Source organism: Saimiri boliviensis, chromosome 17 (genome assembly GCF_048565385.1).
Source record: "Saimiri boliviensis isolate mSaiBol1 chromosome 17, mSaiBol1.pri, whole genome shotgun sequence".
Classification (NCBI taxonomy): Eukaryota; Metazoa; Chordata; class Mammalia; order Primates; family Cebidae; genus Saimiri; species Saimiri boliviensis.
In genome coordinates this window covers 12,176,225-12,201,736 of record NC_133465.1, presented here as the reverse complement: position 1 = coordinate 12,201,736, position 25,512 = coordinate 12,176,225, and the positions used below count along the sequence as shown (strand labels likewise).

Sequence of the window (25,512 nt, the reverse complement as noted above, 5' to 3'; positions counted from 1 at the left end):
AAATATAAGAGACCCAGAGGAGCAAAAACAATCATGAAAAGAACAAAGCTGAAGAACTCATACTTCCTGATTTCAAAACATACTACAAAGCTACAGTCATTGAGACAGTAATTTGGCATACAGATAGATACATACGTCAATGGAATAGAAATAATAGTCCAGAAATAAGCTCTTACATTGATGGTCTATTTTTGACAAGTGTTCCAACATCATTCAGTCAGGAAAGAATTGTCTCTTCAACAAATGGAGCAGGGACAACTGGATATTTACATGTCAAGGGACAAAGTTGGACCCTTTTCTTACTTACACGAACATTAACTCAAAATGGATTATAGATCTAATTGTATTAACTAAAAATAAAAATCTTAGAAAAAAACAAATGAGAGTACATCTTTGTGACCCTAGGTTAGCAATAGTTTTTTAGATACAATATTAAAGCACAAGTAGCCAAAGGAAAAAGATAGATAAATTGGATTTTAACATAAAAACTTTTCTGCTTCAAAGAATACCATTAAAAAAGTAAACAGAAAACCCAAAGAATGGGAGAAAATATTTGGAAATCATATATCTGATAAGAAACTTGTATACAGAATTTGTAAGAAACTCTTATAACTCAACAATAAAAAGACAAGTAACCTAATTTTAAAAATGGGATTAGAATAGACATTTCTCCAAAGAAGATGGAGAAATGTCCAATAGGTCCATGAAAAGGACACTCAACATCATTTGGGAAAGGCAAATCCAAACCTCAGTGAGCTGCCACTGCATATCCACTATGGCGGCTATAATCATAAGATCGATAATAAGTGTTGGTGAAGACCTGGAGAACTGGAATTTGCATATTGCTGTTGGGATTGTGAAATGGTACACTTGTTTTCAAAAACAGTCTGGCAGTTCCTCAGAGTTAAACATAAAGTTACCACCTGACCAAGCAATTCTATTCCCAGTATATACTCAAGAGAATTGAAAACATATGTCCACACAAACACTTGTAAATGAGTGTTCATAGAAGCATCATTCATAGCAACCAAAAGATGAAATAACCCAAATGTCCATCAACAGAGGAACAGAGAGATAAAATGCGGTTTAGCTATACAATGGAATATTACCCATCCATAAAAAGGAATGTAGTTCTGACTCATGCTACGACATGGTTGAACTTTGAAAAATTATGCTAATTGAAAGAAGCTCATCACAAGAAAGCACATTGTACATGATTTCATTTATGTGAAATGTCCAGAACAGGCAAATATTTAGAGACAGAAAGTAAACTGATGGGTGACTAGGCTTGGGAGGTGGTGAGATGTCATGGAAAGTGATTGCTAGTGGATGTAGGGTTTCAAAACAGGAGTTTTGAAAATTAGCATATGGTGATGGTTGCACAGCCTTATGAATATCCTAAAATGCTTTGAATTGCACACTTTAAAAGGATGAATTGTATGGTTTGTGAATTATATCTCGGTGCAGCCGTTGAAAAATTTGGGAGAAAGAGGAGAGTCTTGGTAGGGAGTAGCGTGTCTCATTTGCACCTGTGGGGGATGTTCATTGATGGAGGAGTCTGAATGATGTTATGGAGGGGCAAATGCCACTGAAAGATTTTTATTCCTTACATTTCCTGAGAGCAGGTGATGCACCATACATGCAAAGCCATATGGGGGAGCACCAGGTTGGTCAGGAGGCAGAAAGGAGCATGGGGATAGTATAGGCCAGGGTCTTGGGGTTTTCCTGAGAAGCAAAGGCAGGGCAGGGGAAACAGTTTAGGACTGGGTAATTTGAGTAATTTTTGTGGGTTTGGGAGCATAGGGACTGTCCTTACCAGTCTGGTACCTGGCCCTGTGTTGATTTAGGCCAGCAAGGATATTGGCTTGGTGTGTGAGAGTTAGATAAAGGTCATGACTGGGAGTGTGGACTCTGGATGGTTATTTTGCATACTCCCAGACGAGCCTTTTGCGGTCTCTAAGAACTGGCTAGCTTTGGGAGCAGCAGTCTCTCTCTAGTCAGTGACGCCACAAATACCAGAGCATCAAGATTATAGTTAACAATAATATACAGTTTCAGGTAGCTAGAAGGTGGATACGGAACATTCCCAACAAACGGAAATGATTAAATGTCTGAGTTGGTGAATATGCTAATGTTTGGAGCATAATTAATTCCATCTTAGCAAAAGACTCCGTCTTACATTTTAAAAGGGATGGTACCAACAGGGACCAGATGTTTGCTTAATCAGCTGAGACTGCACCCAACCAGATAAGGACATAACCAGGCACATTCTCCCACTATTGGTCTTCACCAGAGGACTTCACCAGCTCGAAAGAGCCATCTTGACAGACGCTGTCTTGCTGTTAATTGTAGTAAGCACCTAGCATCCACAGAAGGCTCAGCCCACATCAAAGACTCTTCCTTGCAGTTCATTAAAGGACTTCCCAGACCAGGACAGGACATTCTTTTTGTCCATGTTGCTCTCTTTGGATTGGTTCGTTAACCCATTTTCCTACCCCTCCATCCCCTTTCTCTTGATGTTAGATGTGATTTTGGTGGATGCAGAATGTTTAATTTATAACATTTATATCGATTTAATCGTGTACCATTATGTATGGTTTGCAATATTGACTGACTTTGGAATGGGTTGAGCCTATGTGCCTACAGCTCTGACTACTGAGAAAATGGGAAATACTAAGAAGAATTACCTCCTTGAGAACTCCACGAAGCGTGTGGCTTTTATGACTGGAATAGCATCAGTAAAAGACTGATACTGCAGAAAGACACAAAATGTGCAGGAACCTGGTTATGTCTTTGTGCTGCTCACGATACTAGTCACCCTGATCTGACTACTGTGTATGATGTGTACAGGAACTTCACTATGTGTCTCATTAATATGTAGTTATTTGTCAATTAAAAATTTTGTTTTAAAAGAATATAGAAAAAGGGTACAGTTGACCCTTGAACAACACAGGTTTGAATGGTGTGGGTCTAATAATACATGGATTTCTTTCAACCAAACTCAGATGAAAATACAGCAGTATCTGAGCGATGTGAAGCCTGTGTATACAGATGGCAGGGCTGACGATGGGACTTGCATATGCAAGGACTGAACCAATACCTCCCAGTCCCCACGCCGTATATGTGGAGGGACGACTGCATAGTTATTGCATTGGGCTCTGTGACGCCTCAGTGCCAAACAGATACATATAGAATTTAAGATGACACAGAGAGAACACAGTGGGTGCTGAATCTTCATTTTTCATATCAGGAATAGCTACTTTATCTAAAATTGCGAAATACAAAAATGGTGATATAAGATTGTTATGAGGAAATGAGAAGTCATTCTCGAAAGAACTAAATTCAGAAATGGACAAAAGCATAGAGCCTGGGAAGGGGACCGAGTATCGGGAAGGCTGGAGCTGGGGGCTGTTGCTTCTCGTTTTTTAATTCTTCTCTATTATAGATTTTATTATATGCATCTTATTCAGTCTTTAGGGCAGGCGTCCCCAAACTTTTTACACAGGGGGCCAGTTCACTGTCCCTCAGACCGTTGGAGGGCCGCCACATACTGTGCTCCTCTCACTGACCGCCACTGAAAGAGGTGCCCCTTCCTGAAGTGCGGCGGGGGGCCGGATAAATGGCCTCAGGGGGCCACATGTGGCCCGCAGGCTGTAGTTTGGGGACGCCTGTCCAAGATGGTGCCTTTCTCACCTTGACTCTCGACATCCTTCAGTGGGTCCACCCCTGGAGACAGGATAAAAAACATGGGAGTGGCTGGTCCTGATTCTTCAAATGAGGTTGCAAAATCTAGCGCTCTTCCCACCACGTATTTGCTTCCTAACTTCTCTTCAACAAAATTTCTGCCAGAAAAAAAAGCACATATATATTTATACATACATAGCAGCCACAGAACAGTAACATTTGAGAAATGGAGGTCTATAGAAATGAAAGAACGTGCTCAAGGTCATGGGCTAGGTAGTTACAGAGCTAGGACTGGCTCCAAGTTTACTGCTTATTAAGTCCACACTTACAACCTGTGCTGCTAGCTGCCAGGCTGCTCACCTGGATCTGGGCTCCCTTGGAAGCCCCATCCAGCCAGACTATCGCTGACTCCCTCTGGGGACCCTGGTGGCTTCTCATATCACCCCACCCAGCAGGATGCTTCAGAAAGTTTGTAGGCTAAATCCTCCATATGTTCTATCCCTGCCATCTCCCATCCCTGCCCAAGATTTAAGGCCTTATGCTACTCTATTCTCTCATGTTTTATTATTCTCTCTCTCCTTTCATCTCACTCTACTTACCAGTGCTCCTGTCCAAAGTGTGACATTTTGTGCTAAACAAATCTTCCCAGCTATAACCATTTACTGAATGTCTGACCCAGCTCCTGTTTTTTTTTTTTCAATTTTTTAAATTTTTTTGAGACAGAGTCTCACTCTGCACCTAGGCTGGAGTGCGGTGGCGTGATCTTGGTTCACTGCAACCTCCGCCTCCTGGGTTCAAGTGGATCTCCTGCCTTAGCCTCTTGAGTAGCTGGGATTACAGGCATGTGCTGCCATGCCCAGCTAATTTTTGTATTTTTAGTTGAGACAGGGTTTCACCATGTTGGTCAGGCTGGTTTAGAGCTCCTGAACCTGGGATCCACCTGCCTTGGCCTACCAAAGTGCTGGGGTTACAGGTGTGAGCCACTGGGTCTGGTCCCAGCTCCTGTTCTTAACGGAGACTTGTACTCTCCCCTGGGAACACTATTCTTCCTGTAGCCTTCTTGACTGGGCTCATTCTCCTACACTTGCCTTAGGATTGGCAAGTGGAATCAAGGTCCAGCTCACTGCCCACCAGTTTTCAAGCCATTCACTCCTCACTCTTGTGGCTCCTCAGGGGTTCATTTCCCCTGGCTGTGTCACCATTGCCCCTGCACATCAATGTCATCTGTTCCCCTTCGGTCACTCTCCTTCTTCACTGACTTTCTCTCTTTCAGCCTGGGTGACATAACATCCATATGGACAATCCTGTAGATTCTTAGTGACCTCAGCTCAACTGATCTTTCTTTCTTCTCCCTTTTAGCAATCTAATTCTATGGCTACACAGTCATCGCTGTCATTACTTGGGAATTTGTTAAATGGCAGGAAACAAAAATGGGAACATCCCATTCTTTGACTCAAGCGTTTTATCATTACAGTTCCTTAGCAATGTACACCTGACTTCACTTATTCTTTGCCTGTATTGGGGGCCACTATGAATGCAGGAATTTCAGTATCTTGCCCTCCCTGGTATTTTTCCTCCTTCTTCTTCTTCTTCTTCTTTTTTTTTTTTTGAGACAGAGTCTCTCTCTGTTGCCCAGGCTGGAGTGCAGTGGTGTGATCTTGGCTCACTGCAACCTCTGCCTCCCAGGTTCAAGCAATTCTCCTGTCTCAGCCTCCTGAGTAGCTTGGATTACAGGTGTGTACCACCACACCCAGCTAATTTTCTTGTATTTTTAGTAGAGACGAGGTTTCACCATGTTGTCCAGGCTGGTCTCAAACTCCTGACCTTAAGTGATCAATTGCCTTGGTCTCCCAACGTGCTGGGATTACAGGTGTGAACCACCGCACTCAGGCCCCCCCTGGTATTTTTTCTATCATGGCCTTATTCTAATCACTCCTTTCCTAGCCAGTATAGACTCCATGGCCTATAACTTCTTTTTTCTTTTTAAAATAACTTTATTGGGGTTATAATTGACATACTATGGGGTTTTCCCATTTTAAGTGTACTATTCAATAATCTTTAATAAGTTTACTAGGTTGTACAATCTTTATCATAATCCAGTTTTAGGACATTTACATCACACCAAGGATATTCTTCATGGCTATTTAGTTAATTTCGATTCCCACCCTCTAGCTCCAGGAATCTACTATAGACATATGGCCCTGGAGCTCAGCCCTGCTAGTCCAGCTGTCCTGAGGCTGCCCTTGCCTCGTGCCTGTGCTGGGCCTTCCCCTACCCTGTTTCTTACTGCATAGCATAGGTCATCCGGTCGGGCCGCATGGCTCTCATCACGCAGAGGTGCTGCAGAGCTGTCTTGTTCTTCCACTCCTGTGGGAGCTTCTCTTTCTCAGGACACTCAGACTCCACAAACTTTTTCCAGCTCTTAGCAGATCCTTCTATGTCCCGATCCAGATTACAGAATTCTTCCATTGATGAAAGTACCTGGGAAATTTCAGAGAATCTGAAATGCAGTTTCTCCAGAGAGCTGTCATTTGCATTGTGTTGGGGGACTGAGGAGCAAGATGGTATTATATACATAGTTCTGTCTCGTTTATACTCCTGTCTAGAGCTGTGGATCGTCCCCGAGGAAAAATCAAGAAAGAGGAAGGATTTTGGTCAACTTAGCAAAGTGCCCCAATAATAGGCAAGATTTAGCACATAAAATGTTTGGGGTATTATCAGCAGCAGAGGCTGAGCCACCCTGCGTGTCGGTGTGTACATGGACAAAAGGGACAAGAAGAGGCATTATGGTTATTCTGGCCATGAAGCTTGGACACCTAAAGTTAGTGACTTCTGGATGGGCATGGGGGCTCACGCCTGTAATCCCAGAACTTTGGGAGGCCAAGGCACGTGGATCATGAGGTCAGGAGATCGAGACCATCCTGTCCCTGGTGAAACTCCATCTCTACTAAAATACAAAAAATTAGCTGGGCGTTGTGGCATGCGCCTGTAGTCCCAGCTACTCAGGAGTCTGAGGCAGGGGAATCACTTGAACCTGGGAGACAGAGGCTGCAGTGAGCCGAGATCATGCCACTGCATTCCAGCCTGGCGACAGAGCAAGACTCCATCTCAAAAAAAAAAAAAGTTAGTGACTTCTCCCTTTCCTTCTCAAACTGTCACCAAACCCTGTCAATTTTCCTCCGAAATGTCTTTACTCTGTGTTAATGACAGCTCTTAAAATTTCTATGGGTTGTCTATGTCTATAAGGATTAAGTCCAAATGCATAACTTGGAAGACAGATCTCTTCGTTCGGTGCTTCTCTTCAATCTGTCCAGTAAACCTGGGTCCTACTCTGTCCCACTCTGAGCATATCTGCCCCCAACCTTGGAAATGCACCTGACTCATTCCCAACTCAATTCCTTGTTCATACTGCTTCCACCATATGTAAACTCCTGCTTTCTTTTCTGCCACATTCCACTTCTTCCTTTCCTTGTTATATGTTAAGGCTCTACAAGTTGTTAAAGTCCAGTTCAAAACCTGCGACCTCCCTCGGGCTAGCTTTCCTAATGTAGAACATGTAGACCCTCCATCCTTTTGCAAACCACTTAGAGCGAGCTTGTCCAACCCATGGCCTTTGGCCTAGGATGGCTTTGAAGGTGGCTCAACACAAGTTCATAAATTTTCATGAAACATTATGAGTCTTGGCCATATATATATATATATACACACACACATATATATATACACACACACACATATACATACATACATATATATATATATATATATATATATTTTTTTTTTTTGAGATAGAGTCTCGCTCTGCCACCCAGGCTGGAGTGCATTGGCATGATCTTGGCTCACTGCAACCTCCACCTCCTGGGATCAAGCAATTTTCCTGCCTCAGCCTCCTGAGTAGCTGGGATTACAGGCACATGCCACCATGTCCAGCTATTTTTTGTATTTTTAGGAGAGATGGGTTTCACCATATTGGCCAGGCTGGTCTTGAAATCCTGACCTGGTGACCCACCCAGCTCAGCCTCCCAAAGTGCTGGGATTACAGGCGTGAGTCACCAGTCACCGCTCCCAGCCACAATGTATGTATACACACACACACACACACACACACACACACACACACACACATCTCGTTCATCAACTATCATTAGTGATAGTGTGTTTTATGTGTGGTCCAAGACAATTCTTCTTTAAATGTGGCCAAGGGAGACCAAAAGACTGACTTTTTTTAGATGTTTGACTGCTCATAGCTTTAATAAAAGGAGTTCGATTTTTTTTTTTTTTTTTTTTTTTTTTTTTTTTTAAGAGACGACGTTTCACCATGTTAGTCAGGCTGGTCTTAAACTCCCAACCTCAGGTGATCCACCTGCCTTGGCCTCCAAAGTGCTTGGATTACAGGTGTGAGCCACCATGCCCAGCCAAGAGTTTGGATTTTAGATGTTTGACTGCTGATAGCTTTTTTTTTTTTTTTTTTTTCCGAGATGGAGTTTCGCCCTTGTTACCCAGGCTGGAGTGCAATGGCGCGATCTCGGCTCACTGCAACCTCCGCCTCCTGGGCTCAGGCAATTCTCCTGCCTCAGCCTCCTGAGTAGCTGGGATTACAGGCACGTGCCACCATGCCCAGCTAATTTTTTGCACTTTTAGTAGAGAGGGGGTTTCACCATGTTGACCAGGATGGTCTCGATCTCTCGACCTCGTGATCCACCCGCCTCGGACTCCCAAAGTGCTGGGATTACAGGCTTGAGCCACCGCGCCCGGCCTGCTGATAGCTTTTAAACCTCATTTTTCCTCTTCCCCTTCTGCCCTGGGAACTCCCTCTTTTGGTTCTGGAGGGAAGTGGTACCAGGCAAGCCCCTGCCCATGCACAGGTACCCTCGTCCTGGCCCCACCTCCTAAGCATCATAATACTCAAGTCTGCTTGGGAGATCCTCTGCTCTTTCTAGAAAACCACATTATCTGGGTAATCAACTTTCTCATATTCTCTTAGTATGAATGTAGCATCATCCATCTTGAGGTTGGAACCATATTTTGGGTGTGTGAGTAGGAGGTCTGCTCTATTTCTTCAGCATGCCCACAACAACATCACTCACTTAGATACTTAATTACCTGCACTCTTGCCTTCATTATTCAACTGTGCCTGCATGCCTGGTTTCCCCAAGGACATTAAAAGCTAGACTAGATGGTGTGTCTAAAGTGCCTACCACAGTGCCATGAGTTTTTAGGAACCCAATATAATCTTTTTATGTGAACTAATTCATTCATTCTTTTGACATTTATTCAATTCCTACTACCTACCAGATACTTGGGAAGGCAATGGTAAACAGCAACAGCAACACAAACAACAAGCCTTCCAGGAGCCTGCAGTCCTAGGCTAGGCAGAAAGGAGATGAGGGAGGCCTTGGTAGGTATGTAGAATTCTGCTGGGCAGAGAGAGAGGTAGAGAGAAGGAAAGGAATTTTTTTTTTTTTTTTTTTTTTTTTTGGTGGGGGAAGGATCAAGAAGAGCTAAAGCCTGGAGGAGGGGGAGTATAAGGCCTGATAGGAAGCAGCGTGATTGCTACAGAGGAGTCTTTTGCTTTCCTAGCAACAGGAACAGTGAGAGAGGAACCGAGGCATGTGACATGGGCTTGCAGAGACTTTTGTCCCATGGAAATGAACACGTGTCCTGGCTTTACATATCCGTTCACACGGGCTCTGTGGACCATTTGGACCAGGGAGCGCTCCTTCACTGGTGCCGGTAAGTAGTGTGGAGTGGTGTGCACAGCGGTGTAGGTGGCACGGGGGACTGGAGATCTGGCCCCAGCACCACCACTTTTGAGTCAATGCACTTGGAGCCTGCTGTAAAACCCTTGTGAGGTTTTTGTTTTGTTTTGTTTTTCATTTGGAAGATGAGGCTGAGTAATGTGGTCCGCCATATCTCATACTCTAATGTAGACACAAGTGCTTTGAAGTCTGTATCACTCTTCCTTTTCCTTCCTTGGGGGCTCCTATGGCTACTGAATTGCAGTTGCTGATTTACTTGTCTGTTACTCCCACAAGACTGTGAGTTCCCTGCGGGCAAGAACTTTTGTAGGCCTCTTTGTATGCCTGAGGCCTAGCAGGGTGCCTGGCACTTAGGAAATACTCAGTTAATCAGATTTGACATCTGCCTGGTCAGCAGGAGGGCTCTTGACAGGCTAAGAAAGCTGCAGCTGCTGTAATTATTCCTCTCTGTGCTGAGGAGCTGACTTTCACCTTCTTCCAGGCAGCCACTCCCCACCTCTTCCCAGTATGCATCATTATTAACCCTTCTGCAGTCCTGGAACCCCCTCTGGCATCTCCACAAAACTGAGCAAATTACACTGTGATCAGTGCTCCCAGCTGCCAGGACTGGATCTGAAACACACTTTCTTGAAGCTCTAGATTGAATACAATTGCAACGTTTAATCTTCCAAATGAGGAAAAGGGATTTCTAGCCTTCTAATAAGCTAAATGGAAATGACTAATTAACCTAATTACTTTGGGCTGTGTAGCAAAATACAACTGAGCTAAATTGGCAACCAGAGTGGTAGTGAGGGGCCTTTTCAAAGGCTAACAAAGGCCTTCATCACAGATGAGATTTTCTAATGAACAACACCACGTGCCCATTACCTGCAAGTTCCATATTTGATGGGACCTAGAAAACCCTTACAAAGGATATTAATAAAAGCAGTATTTTATCACAAATATTTCATTCATTATCTGCTTATTAGTTCTTCTGGGGAAACAAGACAATCAGTTTTCCTCATGAGATAGAATGCTTAATTTTTTTTTTAAAAAAATCATGTCCTATTCAATTATACTTATTTCGTTTCTTTAGGCTAAAATCCAACCAAACACTTAAAAAGAGCATTCATCAAAGGCTTCGCCAATGAGTACTACATAATGCATTGTGTTTCACCTGCTCACATCCTGTGCTGTGCTTGAGTTTGATGGGTCTGGACTTTGCTACTCTTCCTAACAAATTCATACAAAGAGATAAGCTCTAGCTGGCAAAAGCCTTTGAACAGCCAGATGAGCTTAGCCACAAAACAAAACAAAAAAGCAAAGTGAAGCAAGGTAAAGTGAACCAAACAATCCATTTTGTGAAAAGAGGAATGAAACTAAATTGTACGAAGCTTTTGGGTTGAGCTTTGTGAAATGAAAGCACCGAAGAGTGCTTCTGAATCATTTATTCCTTATGACTTTTGCTGCAGAGGGTTTTTTGGAGTAATACAAAGAGAGGCAACTGTACTTGGTCCAATTGCAGTTCCTGAAAGTTTTTCCTTCTTTGGGAAAATTCTATGTTGTACAATCCATATCTACTACAACATGTAGACACCAGAGAGCTGGGTAATTAATAATCATCATTTTCACGGGATGAATTGTATCCCCCAAGATATATACTGAAGAACTAATCTCCTGGACTTGTGAATATGCCCTTATTTGGAAAGAGGGTCTTTGGAGATGTAATCAAGTTACAATAAGGTCATTAGTGTGGATCCTCATCTAATATGACTGGTGCCCTTGTAAGAAGTGGAAAGGCAGAGACTTACAGAGGGAAGACAGCCATGTGAAGATGTGGAGATGGAGACAGACACTGGAGTTAATGCTGCCACAAAGCAAAAGATACCAGGGGCTACCAGAAGCTGGAAGAGGCAAGGAAGCATCCTTTCCCAGAGCCTCTGGGGGGAGCACGGCCCTGCTGACACCTTAATTTTGGCTTTCAGCCTTGGCAACTGTGAGAGAACAGATTTCTGTTGTTTTAAGCCATGCAATTTGCAGTACTTTGTGAGAACAGCTCTAGGAAACAAATACAGCAACCATAACCAATCAGCTTCCATTGATTTAGCATTTACTCTGTGTCTTATGTAGCCTTGTGAGAAAGGTGTTATAATGACCATTTTGCAGATGAGGAAACCAAGACTCAGAGGAATGAGACAACATATCAGAAACCACACACAAAAGCTTGAACTTGAATCCAAGAATGTCTGACTCCAGAGCCTGCATTAATTCGTCCATCTCCATCATTGCTCCAATTCTGCAAAAGGGATTCATTCACAACTGCTTTACAGACCTAACTTATTTTCTGTAAAGGCACCAGACTGCAATAAATTATTCTCTAGCTCTGGGCCATACTATCCTACAAGATAGCCACTGGCCACGAGTGACTCCCACGTACTTGAAATGTGGCTGTGGGACTCAGAGACTGAATTTTTAATTGCATTTAATTTTTTTTTTTTTTTTTTTGAGACGGAGTTTCGCTCTTGTTACCCAGGTTGGAGTGCAATGGCGCAATCTCGGCTCACCGCAACCTCCACCTCCTGGGTTCAGGCAATTCTCCTGCCTCAGCCTCCTGAGTAGCTGGGATTACAGGCACGCGCCACCATGCCCAGCTAATTTTTTTTTTGTATTTTTAGTAGAGACGGGGTTTCACCATGTTGACCAGGATGGTCTCGATCTCTTGACCTCGTGATCCACCCGCCTCGGCCTCCCAAAGTGCTGGGATTACAGGCTTGAGCCACCGTGCCCGGCCAATTGCATTTAATTTTAATGGCCTTAAAATTCAAGTGTAGAAAATAGGATTTGTTTTATTAGTTGGAAAACTTCTAAAGATTGTTGGAACAACTTGGGTATATGAATCAACCATTTTAACTCTAAATTTTATGAAATCTCAATACAAATGTTTTGGATGAAAATTTGGCATCTGAATTGAGATGAGCTATAAGTATAAAAAACATTCACCAGATTTCAAAGCCTTAGTATGAAAACACAAAATATCTCAGTAATAATTTTATAACAACTGCATAATGAAATAATATTTTGGCTATACTGGCTTAAAGAAAATATCTTACTAAAATTAATTTTATCCTTTTTTTTTTTTGAGATGGAGTTTCACTCTTGTCACCCAGGCTAGTGTGCAATGGTGCAATCTCAGCTCGCTGCAACCTCTACCTCCCAGGTTCAAGCAATTCTCCAGCCTCGGCCTCCCAAGCAGCTGGGATTACAGGCATACGTCACCTCACCTGGCTAATTTTGTAATTTTAGTAGATATGGGTTTTCACCATGTTGGCCAGGCTGGTCTCTGACTCCTGGCCTCAGATAATCTGCCCGGCTTGGCCTTCCCAAGTGTTGGGATTACACGCATGAGCTACCAAGCCCAGTCAATTTTAACCATTTTTAAATGCAGCTATAGAAAATTTAAAATTATTTAAGTGGTTTGCATTATATTTCTTTTGAACAGTGCTACTCTAAAGTTTGTCTATTCATTTGTATCTTATGTAGCCCAGGAAAATGGATGGTTTCTACTTCTCTGCATTTACTGTAATCATTCGTAGGCATTTTGTAACTTTGTAATTTGGGTTTCTGTTGTGGATGGAGTTCCCCTTTATTTTTTCTCCAATATATTATTTCCCTTCTCATTCACCAGATTGGGTCCAGAAGGACAAATACAATGAAATAAAAATCAAATTACAACTTTATTATTTAGATCAGAGATTGGCAAACTATAGCTTACAGGCCCAATCTGGCCCACCACCTGTTTTTGTAAATAAAGTTTTATTGGAACTCAGCCATATCCATTCATTTACATACTGCGTATGGCTTTGGGCAGTGTTAAGTAGTTGCTACAGAGTCTGGCCTACAAAGTCTAAGTGGCCCTCATAATTGTTTTGGAGTAAATTGTGTCCCTCCAAAATACATACTAAAGAACTAACCTCCTGGACTTGTGACTGTGACCTTATTTGGAAACAGGGTCTTTGCAGATGTAATCAAGTTAAGATGAAGTAACTAGTGTGGGCCCTAATCCAATATAACTAGTACCCTTATAAGAAGCTGAGAGACAGAGACTCACAGAGGGAAGGCAGCCAGGTGAAGATGTAAAGATGGAGATATTTACTGAGTGGCCCTTTGCAGAAAAAGTGTGATAACCCTTGATTTAGATACAGTCCTAAAGTTGGTTAAAACAATAGAGGCCCTGAAAAAGAAGTCAGAAAATGATTTTTGAGTGATGGTAGCATTAAGGGAATGAGCCTTGAATTTCCTGAGATGACTCCTTTGAAGGGGACAGAATGCATATAAATGATTAAGTTCTAGACTTTAGTTATAAAGCAAAACTACTTGGATAGACATCAAGGGAATCACGCTGAATGAGCACACCAATCCCACATGGTTACATACTGTATAATTCCATTTATGTAACATCCTTGAGATGACAGAAGATTATACAAATGGAGAACAGATTAGTGCTTGGTAGGTATTAGGAAGTAGATGAGGAAAGATGTGGTAATAGAAGGCCAACATGAGAGTTCCTTGTATTGATGGAACTTTCTGTAAGTGTGGTGTGATTAGAGGAATCTACACCACATACACGTAAAACTGGCAAAATCAGAGTAACATCAGTGGATTGTTTCAATGTTAAATTTCCCAGATGTGTTATTGTACTATAGCAGGCATCCCCAAACTACGGCCCGCGGGCCACATGTGGCCCCCTGAGGCCATTTATCTGGCCCCCCGCCGCACTTCAGGAGGGGGCACCTCTTTCATTGGTGGTCAGTGAGAGGAGCACAGTATGTGGCAGTCCTCCAACGGTCTGAGAGACAGTGAACTGGCCCCCTGTGTAAAAAGTCTGGGGATGCCTGTACTATAGTATTGCAAGATGCTACCATTGCAGAAAACGGTACAAGGGATATCTCTGTATTATTTCTTTCCTTTTTTTTTTTTTTTTTTTTGAGACAGAGTCTTGTTGTGTCACCAGGCGCCAGGCTGGAGTGCAGTGGTGCAATCTTGACTCACTACAACCTCCGCCTCCCAGGTTCAAGCAATTCTCCTGCCTCAGCCTCCCGAAGTAGCTGGGACTACAGGTGTGAGCCACCACACCCAGCTAATTTTTGTAGTTTAGTAGAGATGGGGTTTCAACATGATGGCCAGGATGGTCTCGATCTCCTGACTTCATGATCTGCCCACCTCGGGCTCCCAAAGTGCTGGGATTATAGGCATGAGCCACCGCGCCTGGCCTATTTCTTAAAATTGGATATGAATTGTTGTCTCAAAATAAACCATTTAAAAAAATAAAGAGAAAGAAAGCCAATCATATTACTTCACTCTAATACTTCTTTGTGCTACTAAACATCTATAAAATGCAACAAACATGGCAGATCATGAACAAGATTCATCCTCTGCAGACACTATTCCTCACACGGTACTGACACCTTCCTTGGATGCTCACTGCCTGCATAGAGTGCAGGCCTGGCCTCTCTGGAGTGAGCTGGTGTTGCCTCACTCGGCATTCCCTGCCAGGCATTGTGGCAGTATTCGTGAGTACAGGCATTGCACCTACTGAAAGGACCTTATAGTTTTTTGCTTTTTTTTTTTTTGAGATGGAGTCTCACTCTGTCACCAGGCTGGAGTGCAGTGGCACCATCTCAGCTCACTGCAACCTCTGCCTCCTGGGTTCAAGCGATCATCCTGCCTCAGCCTCCTGAGTAGCTGGGACTACAGGTGTGTGCCATCATGCCTAGCTAATTTTTTTGTATTTTTAGTAGAGACGGAGTTTTACCATGTTGGCCAGGATGGTCTCCATCTCTTGACCTTGTGATCTGCCTGCCTTGGCCTCCCAAAGTGCTGGGATTACAGGCATAAGCCACTGGGCTCAGCTGGAACTTATAGTTTGTGATCTTTTCAACACTGACAGAATTCCAGCTACACTAAGCTGCATGACATGGAATGAAAATAGGCTCTGCCATCAGAGAGACCAAAATTTGTGTCCTGGGTGTCTGGTAAGCATGGGAGCTGTTTCCCCATATGTTAAATGGGAACAAATAATACCTATTGCCCAGGTGGATATGAGAATTTAATAAGGTAAGGCATTTCCAAAGGACTCGATATATAAGAACTATTATTAACTGCCGTGCATCCCAGGCTGAAATGCATTTCTGCTTTGAATCTGAGTTAGGATTCAGATGCTGAATAGAACCCTGGCACCTGCCTGTTTTATGGAAACGCTGTGGCAGCCTCTCCGCATCAACCCCAGGGACTCACCAAGGAGCCCATGTTCCAGCCTTAAGCCCTGTTAGGTAGCAGCTCAGCTAACTCAGAGGAGATTGCGGGAACCTCCTGTTTCCTCACTCCCTGGAGGCAGAGCCCTCATACACCAGCAAGCACCTGCTTCTTCTCTGCAGGCCCAGGAAAGATGAGCTTGCTGTGGGGATGCAAGGAAAGGGATGCACCCATGTTTAACACAGTTCCGTGCTTGAACCAAAAGAGAGCCCTGCTGACTTCATGGGACCAGTGTCTGGGATCAACTGTGAGAGATGAGAGCTTGGCTTTTTTCTAGGGGGTCAGTACTGACCTTGACGGCTCCCCATGCCTGATGGGAGAGGAACTCCACAGGGCTCGTGGTGCCTGTCTGCACTGGAGATCGAAGCAGGAAATCCAACTCTGCTGCGTTGACTTCTCGGTTCATGAGGAGAATCTGCAATGTGGAGAAATGACACTGCATTTCTTATAGCTTGTAGCCAGAGTCTTAGAAATCTTAGGGGTTGTCACTCAGAATAATTATTGCTGCCTCTAATACTAGAGTTTTCCCATCAATTTTGGTAGTTTAGTGAGGGTAGGATGGAAGGAGGAGTGTATTCACATACATTATTTCTACGTCCATCTATTTTCACCCCAAATATCAGAGTGACTTAACTGCACATAGTGAGTGACTGTATCTTGGTTAATAAGCATTTATTATATATCAATCATAAAGGACACAGAGTATGTTTCTGCAATCTAATTGAGCAGATGACACATACAAGTGGCATGATCTGAGGGGAACGTCAAAGTGATATATGAATACATGCCAGATAGAAATGCAGATGGGAATCACTAAGGCTAAAGGAGTTACAGAATAGAGGAGTTACCAGCAAGTGAGGGGCAGAAAGAAACTAATTTGACTAACCTTCCTATAAGTGGTTTTTTTTAAAAAAATTTTAAGTTCTGGGATACATGTGTAGAACGTGCAGGTTTGTTACATAGGTATACATGTGCCATGGTGGTTTGCTGCACCTATCAACCTGTCACCTAGGCTGTGAGCCTCGCACGTATTAGGTATTTGTCCTAATGCTATCTCTCCCTTTTCCCCTCACCCCCCAACAGGCCCTGGTATGTAACGTTCCCCTCCCTGTGTTCATGTGTTTTCATTGTTCAGCTCCGACTTATGAGTGAGAATATGCAGTGTTTGTTTTTCTGTTCCTGCGTTAGTTTACTGAGAATGATGGTTTCCAGCTTCATTTATGTCCCTGCAAAGGACATGAACTTGTTCTTTTTTATGGCTGCATAGTATTCCGTGGTGTACATGTGCCACGTTTTCTTTATCCAATCTCTCATTGATGGGCATTGGGGTTGGTTCCAAGTCTTTGCAATTGTAAACAGCACTGCAATAAACATATGTGTGCATATGTATTTCCTATAAGCAGTTTTGGACTGGGTCTTGGAGAAGCTAAGAGACAGGGATATTTTCGCGGGAAGGGAAGATGTTCCCTGGACTGGAAATGGAAAGTGCAGAGGCTTGAATGGGGAATTAGAGAGCTGTGTACAGGGAGGGAAAAACATCTGGCTTGGTTTGAGCTCGTGATTCACACTGAGAGGTGGGGTCCATGTTTTTTTTTTTTTTTTTTTTCTCTGCAAAGGCCAGGCTGTCTTCTGGGCTGGAGTGGGAAATACAGAGGATAAGAGGCATGAGGCACAGCAACACTCAGCCATGAACTCAGGCAGGACCTGACAGGTGCAAACAGAGCCAGCAGGGAAGTGTGATGAAATATCTGACTTTTGGAACTGGAAAGGGCCTTCGAGATAGTCTGTGCTCCCAATTTACATACTGGAAAAAATTCCAATTCTAAATGATTTGAGAGATATGTAAAAGGAAGTAAATTAGGCTGGATGCAGTGGCTCATGCCTGTAATCCCAGCACTTTGGTAGGGTGAGGTGGGTGGATCACCTGAGGTCAGGAGTTTGAGACCAGCCTGGGTGAAACCCTGCCTCTACTTAAAATACAAAAAAAAAAAAAAAAAAAAAATTAGCTGAGTGTGGTGGTGCACATCTATAATCCTAGCTACTTAGAAGGCTGAGGCAGGAGAATTGCTTGAACTGGGGAGGTGAAGGTTGCAGTGAGCCAGGATCATTACACCACTGCATTCCAGCCTGGACAACAGAGTGAGACTCCATCTCAAAAAAAACACACAAAAAAACAAAAAGGAAGTAAATTGTCATGTTTTTTTGACGTTGAGAGTAACTAGAAGACAAAGGTTTCTTCTTAAAGATGCAGCAAAATCAGAAATTACTGCTTCCCAAACCCTTGAGAACAAAAGTTACTGAAAACTCTCAAAGGCCAAGGCTGCTACAGCTGTGGAAAGACCTGGGCAGTTTCTTCTCCCAGGGGATGACTGCATCAGTAAACTCGCAATCTAAAGGTAAATACACAATGATGGATACTCTACCAAATTTCTCACTGTATTTCAAAAAGCATCTAGTTATTGGTATGGTTTCATCTAGTTTCATGTTCAGTGCCAGTTTTGATTGATTGGTAGTGGCTGCTGGAGGGCTGTGCTGAGGAAGATCATAGATCATCCAGGATCAGCAAGAAAAAGTACAATGATCGATTAAGTATGTCTGCCATGAGTGGGAAATGGTGGGGGCAGATGCATATACCATATTGGAACTTCTTGTCTGATGCCTCTATCCAAAGACAGATAGTCTAAACATGCTGTGGGAAGTGATGTTGAAAGAAGAAAGTCTCTTAACACCTGTTGGCTGGGCACTAAAAATAACCTGCTTTCTGGAAACTTCTTTAATCCACTTTTACCTGAAAGGTGAGCTGGGCAAGGTAGGTCAGCTTATCACACTCAAAGAGCCCACGGGCAGTATACTGGTACACAGAGAAGGTTATGCTGTCTATTAGGTTGGCCACCCGCTCCCTCAGGCTCTCGTTGGGAGCAGCCCTCTCCACAGCTTTCTGGAAGACGATACTGAAGGCCTGAGGACAGAAGGAAGGAAACTGGTAAGGTACACAACCCTCTTACTATATACTAGTGGTCTTACCTGCGAAGAATGCAATAGTGTCCCAGCTCATAGAAATCTTTTCCCAAGGCTGGGTGCGGTGGCTCATGCCTGTAATCATAGCACTTTGGGAGCCGGAGGTGGGCAGATGACCTGAGGTCAGGAGTTCAAGACCAGCCTGGCCAATGTGGTGAAATGCTGTTTCTACTAAAAGTACAAAAATTAGTGGACATGGTGGTGCATGTCTGTAATTCTAGCTACTTGGGAGGCTGAGGCAGGAGAATCGCTTGAACCTGGGATGTGGAGGTTGTGGTGAGCTGAGATGGCGCCACTGTACTCCAGGCTGGGTGACAGAGCAACTCTGTCTCAAAAAGAAAAAAAAAAAGTTTTTCCAAAATATCCTGCCAAGAAGGACAATGGTAACAAGAAAACATGCTATTATCTTTTCTTAGTTTGCTCATGTGAATTATTACTTTGCTATAAGGCATATATATCCCTGCAGTCATATGATGAGTCCTTGCAAGCAGCCTCTTCTCTCATGGACCCTCCTGCAATGCAGGGGGAGCATAGCCTGCTTTGGTTACATCTTCTGAACTACACATTACGTGTATAATGTAATATGAAAATCATGTGAATCAGTTTTCCATTGTTTTAAACTTAGATATTGACTATTTAAAAAAGTAAGCATTTGGAATGTTACATTTGAAATGTGATATGAATAGAACAAACAAAGAAAATAAAAGCCAAGGCCAGGTGCAGTGGTGCATTCCTGTAATCTCAGCACTTTGGGAGGTACTGCTGAGAGGATCACTTGAGGCCAGGAGTTCAAAACCAGCCTGGACAAGACAGTGAGACCGTGTCTCTACAAAAAATTACATTTTCTGGGCATGGTGGCACACACCTGTAGTTCTAGCTACTTGGGAAGCTGAAGTGGGAGTCTGAGGCTGCAATGAGCTATGATGGTGCCACTGCACTCCAGCCTGGGTGACAGAGTGGGACCCTGTCTCAAAATAACCTAAGAAACAAAACAACAACAACAACAACAAAAACAAAGAACAACAAAAACAGAACAAAATAAAATACAAGCCAAGATATAATTGAAACTTTTCAATTTTGCGTTACGCAGATTTCCAGTCTTTTCTCTACTTTCCTCTTGTGGCTTCAATAAGAAAAAAAATCTTAAGTCTTTCTAACACCAAGTATTTGAACTTTAATAAAAACCATATAAGATTTGAGGCTCAATATCTCTTCATTTGCAAAGCAGGAAAATGTGAATTTCTCTCTCCATTCCATGGTTCCAGGGTGTTTCTTGTTAACAAAGCCTTTGCAGCCTTCCTTCTTTATTTAGTTTTAATGATCTTTGCAAAATCTTCTGCCCATGTTCAACCCAATCCATTGTGATGGTTACCTTCACTTGATAGATTTTAGATAGAAATAATAGCTCATTAGAGGCTGATAATGTCCACCCAGCATCACAGAGAGCAATCTGGGAAGATTCCAGAACAGTTCCATAGAGGCAGAGTGGAGAGCCTTCTCCTGGCAGTCCTATGGCTTTTCCCTAAAGCTCTCTCTTTATCAAAATAACAGTGATCAGTAAAGAATCTCTAGTTATTTAAGTTTAAACAAAGTGGTTCACAATTCAGGAAAATATCTTAAAAAATGTAAAAACCTAGGTACATTTAGCATTTTCTTTATATTAAACTAATTGTGGCTCTCTTTTTCTTTTCTGTCCTAAAACAAGAAACAAAAATAAAAAAGCTTCTTCCTTTTTGATACAAAGTTTCACTCTGTCACTCAGGCTGGAGTGCAATGACACACTCTCGGCTCACTGCAATCTCTACCTCCTGAGTTCAAGCAATTCTTGTGCCTCAGCCTCCCGAGTAGCAGGATTACAGGCAGCACTACCATGCCTGACTCATTTTTTTGGTATTTTTAGTAGAGACAAGGTTTCACCATGTTGGCCAGGCTGGTCTCGAACTCCTGACTTCAAACGATCCACCTGCCTCAGCCTCCCAAGTGCTGGGATTACAGGCGTGAGCCACCATGCCTGGCCAAGCTTCTTCCTCTTACTTCTGGTGTCAGGACATCTCTAGTGCTGGGCCTGATCCCCACTTCCACAGCTTCCTCCAGAAGGTCTCATCATTCACTCAAACTACCCTCGTAGATACTCATCAACTTGTAATTTTTTTTGTAGGGCCCTTATCCATTGTCTTCTGTCTTTGGTATTTTTAATCTTTTTACCAGGTTATGAGCACACAGGGTGCATCCTGGGCCTTACTCACTGTCTTACATTTCCCATCTCTTCACATATAGCGAGCATTAAAAATTATTTGTAGGCCAGGCGCGGTGGCTCAAGCCTGTAATCCCAGCACTTTGGGAGGCCGAGGCGGGTGGATCACGAGGTCAAGAGATCGAGACCATCCTGGTAAACATGGTGAAACCCCATCTCTACTAAAAATACAAAAAAATTAGCTGGGCATGGTGGCGCGTGCCTGTAATCCCAGCTACTCAGGAGGCTGAGGCAGGAGAATTGCCTGAACCCAGGAGGCGGAGGTTGCGGTGAGCTGAGATCGCGCCATTGCACTCCAGCCTGGGTAACAAGAGCGAAACTCTGCCTCAAAAAAAAAAAAAATTATTTGTAATTTATCTTCAAGATTTAGCCAAAGGCTAGGCAAAGGTTAATAAGACATGTTCATAGGATGCCTCAGAGTGAAAGACACCTCACTGGGGTCTCCTGCATATTGATGGGAGGCCCAGCTTTCTGTATTGTGGGCGTTCTGCAGAGAGGCATGGCTGGGAGTTAGAAGGTTAGAAGCAGCAGCATCAGATAGATGGCAGGACACAGTCCTGCCAGTGCCTAAAAGAAGTTAGGCAAAGTGTGAGCAGTGCTCTAGATCAAACTCAATGCCTTCAGGAGCCAGGTGTTTAATGCCAAGTAGGGAGGCATAAGGACTGGCAACACAGGGGGCACAGGCCAATCTAGGGGGCAACATTCCTTGGTTCCAGCAAAACTGCACCACGTGGGACGTGAGCTTAGTGTTGTCAATCTTCCAGACCTTCATGAGAAGCCATAATTTGGAACTTACATAACTTCTCCTTATTTTTAAATGTTGGCAACCAATTAAAGTACTTGGAAAGTCCTCCAAGGACCAAAGAAAACAGGACAGTAGGCTCTTGGGCTTCTGGTTTGAGACCAATGCTGTGTTATTTTCGCCTCTGCCTATCCGATGCGGTTTCTTCCAACCTCTTTGAGAAGTGTTATTCCCCCAGCCGAGCCTCTCTGCAGAATGCCCACAATAGAGAAAGCTGGGCCTCCCTTCAATCTGCAGGAGACCCCAGTGAGGTGTCTTTCACTCTGAGGCACCCTGTGAATGTGTCTTATTAACTTTGCCGAGCCTTTGGCTACATCTTGAAGAAAAATTACTGCCACTTAAATTCCATCTTAACCATGTTATAAACTTCCAAGTTTAAAACCTGGCTCCTGAGTTTTTGCATGCGTAAACACACACACACATTTTAATAGATTTCTGCTAAAAATACTGTTAGAAGCTGGGATGAATGGTTCCTGCCACGTTGGCCTATCTGGGGTTTCCATATGCTGAGAATGTCTCTTCTTTCTCTGCCAGGAAGGGGAACTGTAAAACCCAACCTCAGACAAAAGCCAAGAGCATGAAAACTACAATGGCTCATTTTTCTTCAAATTAGAGAAGGCTTCTAAAACGCATTGTGGTTTTAGTATTTTTTAACACCCTTACTTCGGTTACTTATCATAAAGCAGTTAAATCTGCTTTTAATGATCAAGTTGGTCATTGAACAGCTGTTTTTGCAATTCTTAATATCAGTAAGGTGACCCAGACTCCATCTCATCTACTTTTAAAAATGGAGCTTTGAAACTTCCTATCAGGACACTATTGCTGCCAAACATCTTATTATTTTTTTTTTTTTGAGATGGAGTTTTGCTCTTGTTGCCCAGGCTGGAATGCAGTGGCACAATCTTGGCTCACAGTAACCTCCACCTCCTGGGTTCAAGCGATTCTCCTGCCTCAACTTCTCGAGTAGCTGTGATTACAGGCACATGCCACCAAGTCCAGCTAATTTTGTTTTTTTAGTAGAGATGGGGTTTCTCCAAGTTGGTCAAGCTGGTCTCAAACTCCCGACCTCAGGTGATCTGCCCACCTCAGCCTCCCAAAGTGCTGGGATAACAGGCTTGAGCCACCGCGCCCGGCCGAACATCTTGATTTTGAACACATATTATCATGGGCCTCATCTCATTTCTTGTTTCCCGAAAGAGGTACTGTGGTAGGCTTCTGATGGGTACCTATAGTCAATTTCAACTACTCTTGGAACTAGGGAGGTGATCCTGTGGTTATTAGGCTTATCATGCCAGCTTTTATGCTGTTTTAAAAGATTTTATGATTCTTTCCTATGTCGCCTTGGACTAAACATGAGGCCAAGTATCGGATTTCTTTTAAAAACATAAAATATTATAAACACAGTTTATCCAACCGGCAGAGATTCTAAGTTAAAAGAAAAAGATTGGGAAATGATAAAATGCCATCTTCAATCAAATGAGCCCCAGGAACTGGAGGCCCCCTGGTTTCTCATCTGCTCATCACCATCCCCACCATCTTGGACTCCACATGGTGGTTTAGCTGAAAACACTGGATCTGAAGTGTGCTCTTTCTCCGTGTGTGTGTGTGTGTGTGTGTGTGTGTGTGTGTGTGTGTGTGAAATCTCCATGTGTCTATATACATACATATGTTCTTTCTCTCCTATCTCTCTCTGTATATGTGTGTGCATGTCCTCTTTGTTGGTTCAAACCAAAGAAGTTTAGAAATGCTCCACTAGCTCCTACTGCCTCTTCAATTGTGGTCTTTCGATGAATGCCCTAGGGGAGAAAGATGTACTTTCAGAGATGCACTAAAAATTTATAAGTTTTTATTTTTTCATGAGTAAGATAAGTTTAGTCAGCACTTACAATTTGCTAACATCTTTGGTTTTAGGAATATTTCAACACTCATAAAGCAGGAGTTTTGGAGATATTAGGGCCATAAGAAAAGTAATTTAAAGTTGGTGTATTATTATTGCCTGCTTTAGATTTTAATCGATACAAGTGACATATTTGATTGTCCATTATATTTTAAGCTCTTGGGGGACAGGGATCACTTCTCATATTTCTTTGGTATCATCTTCCACACATTCAGTAAGCATAGTACCCACTACATCACGTGTGCCTACTGAAAGAATGAGCCAAGACTTGCTGTGGTGTCCCCTTCTGTTCCAGTCAAAGCACCCGTGAATCATGTAAGACCCAATTAAAGAGAAGAGGATGGTTAAGAGAGGTCTCAAGGTAACACAGCTGCTCTCCTGGCTTTGATCTTTCAGACCTGCCACAGCTAATGATATTACATGGATATGTTTTCACAGAGAGCTGCATTGGCAATATTACACTGCTTTATTACGATCAGGCAAGAAACTCCAGGTATAAGTCACCTTGAGAGAAAACTGGTACATCGGATGGATCTTGCTGAGGTCATTCATGATGAAGTAGAGCAGTGAGGCCCTGGCAGCTGCTGGCCGGTAGTGCTCTCGGGCCTCGTTGATTTTCACTTCAGTCACATTGGCCTCCTGGACCTGTTGGAAAAATAAATAGCAGCCCAGTGGTCCAACCAATCAGGGCTTCCTGAGAACCAACTTGGCCTCTCTGTGTGAGCAGACATGTGTCTGCTTAGGGGATGGAGTGAACAGGGATGGGGATGATGGCTAGAAAGTTGAAAAGCTACTATGGTATTCCTTCCTAGAGCTGGGATGAAAAAGGAGATGGTAAACTTCTAGTCCTTTCTGAGGGTGAGCTGTCAGCTCTCCCAGCTGGGAAGTGTGAGCTGTGCAAGTTGCCATGCTCCATCTCTAATGAGGAAGATTGCATGGAAATGCAAAAAAATATGCATGACTCAAAAATGAGCCAAGCAGTGGAAATCCAGGGAAAGAAACATAGTATAGGCTTTTTTCTTAATGTTTATGAAATAGTTCATATGTAAATTTACAAAGATCTCTTTCAGTTGGAATATTCTATTTTCAGAAAATTTTCTATCACAGGTAAAAATAAGAAAAGAGACCCTGGCACCAGGAAGAGGGATTTCTTCCTTCCTTCCTTCCTTTTTCTTTCTTTTCCTTCCTTCCTTCCTTTCTCTTTGCTTTCTTCCTCTCTCCTTCCTTCCTTCCTTCTTTCCTTCCTTTCTCTCTCTCTCTCTTTCTTTCTTTCCTTCTTTCGACGGAGTCTTGCTCTGTCACCCAGGTTGGAGTGCAGTGGCGTGATCTCAGCTCACTGCAACCTCTGCCTCCTGGGTTCAAGTGATTCCCCTGCCTCAGTCTCCTGAGTAGCTGGGATTAGAGGTGCATGCCACCATGTCCATCTAATTTTTTTGTATTTTAGTAGAGTCGGGGTTTCACCATGTTGGTCAGGATGGTCTTGATCTCCTGACCATGTGATTCGCCCGCCTTGGCCTCCCAGAGTGCTGGGATTACAGGTGTGAGCCATCGCGCCTGGCCCTAGGAATAGGGATTTCTGTTAGACTGTGCCTCTAAATGCAAACCTCAATATGCTCTGCCCGTATGCTCCAAAATAGAGGAAAGTTACTAATAATTTGTGGGAGCACCACAGGAAAAGGTAACGATCCTTACTGAAGATGTTCTCATAATAAACAATTACAAACTGCAGGAGTATTACCAAAAGGAACAATTAGAAGACCCCTTTCCAAAACAGAATTAAAACCCAAAACACCCCAGAAGGATTAGC

The 25,512-nt window shown here is 43.2% G+C and overlaps 1 protein-coding gene across 11 annotated transcripts in view; it reads right to left on the bottom strand.

The window, feature by feature from the left end:
* DNAH9 (dynein axonemal heavy chain 9) overlaps positions 1 to 25,512 on the bottom strand; it is a 346,949-nt gene that overhangs the window by 50,520 nt on the left and 270,917 nt on the right. For all 11 annotated transcript variants that reach the window (XM_039476345.2, XM_074388185.1, XM_010339862.3 and 8 more), the window contains 5 exons: positions 24,210 to 24,350; positions 18,523 to 18,693; positions 16,027 to 16,149; positions 5,972 to 6,165; positions 3,694 to 3,842 (listed from right to left, as the gene is read on the bottom strand). In XM_039476345.2, coding sequence (XP_039332279.2) covers positions 3,694 to 3,842; positions 5,972 to 6,165; positions 16,027 to 16,149; positions 18,523 to 18,693; positions 24,210 to 24,350 — 778 coding nt within the window. The remainder of the gene's footprint in view (positions 1 to 3,693; positions 3,843 to 5,971; positions 6,166 to 16,026; positions 16,150 to 18,522; positions 18,694 to 24,209; positions 24,351 to 25,512) is intronic.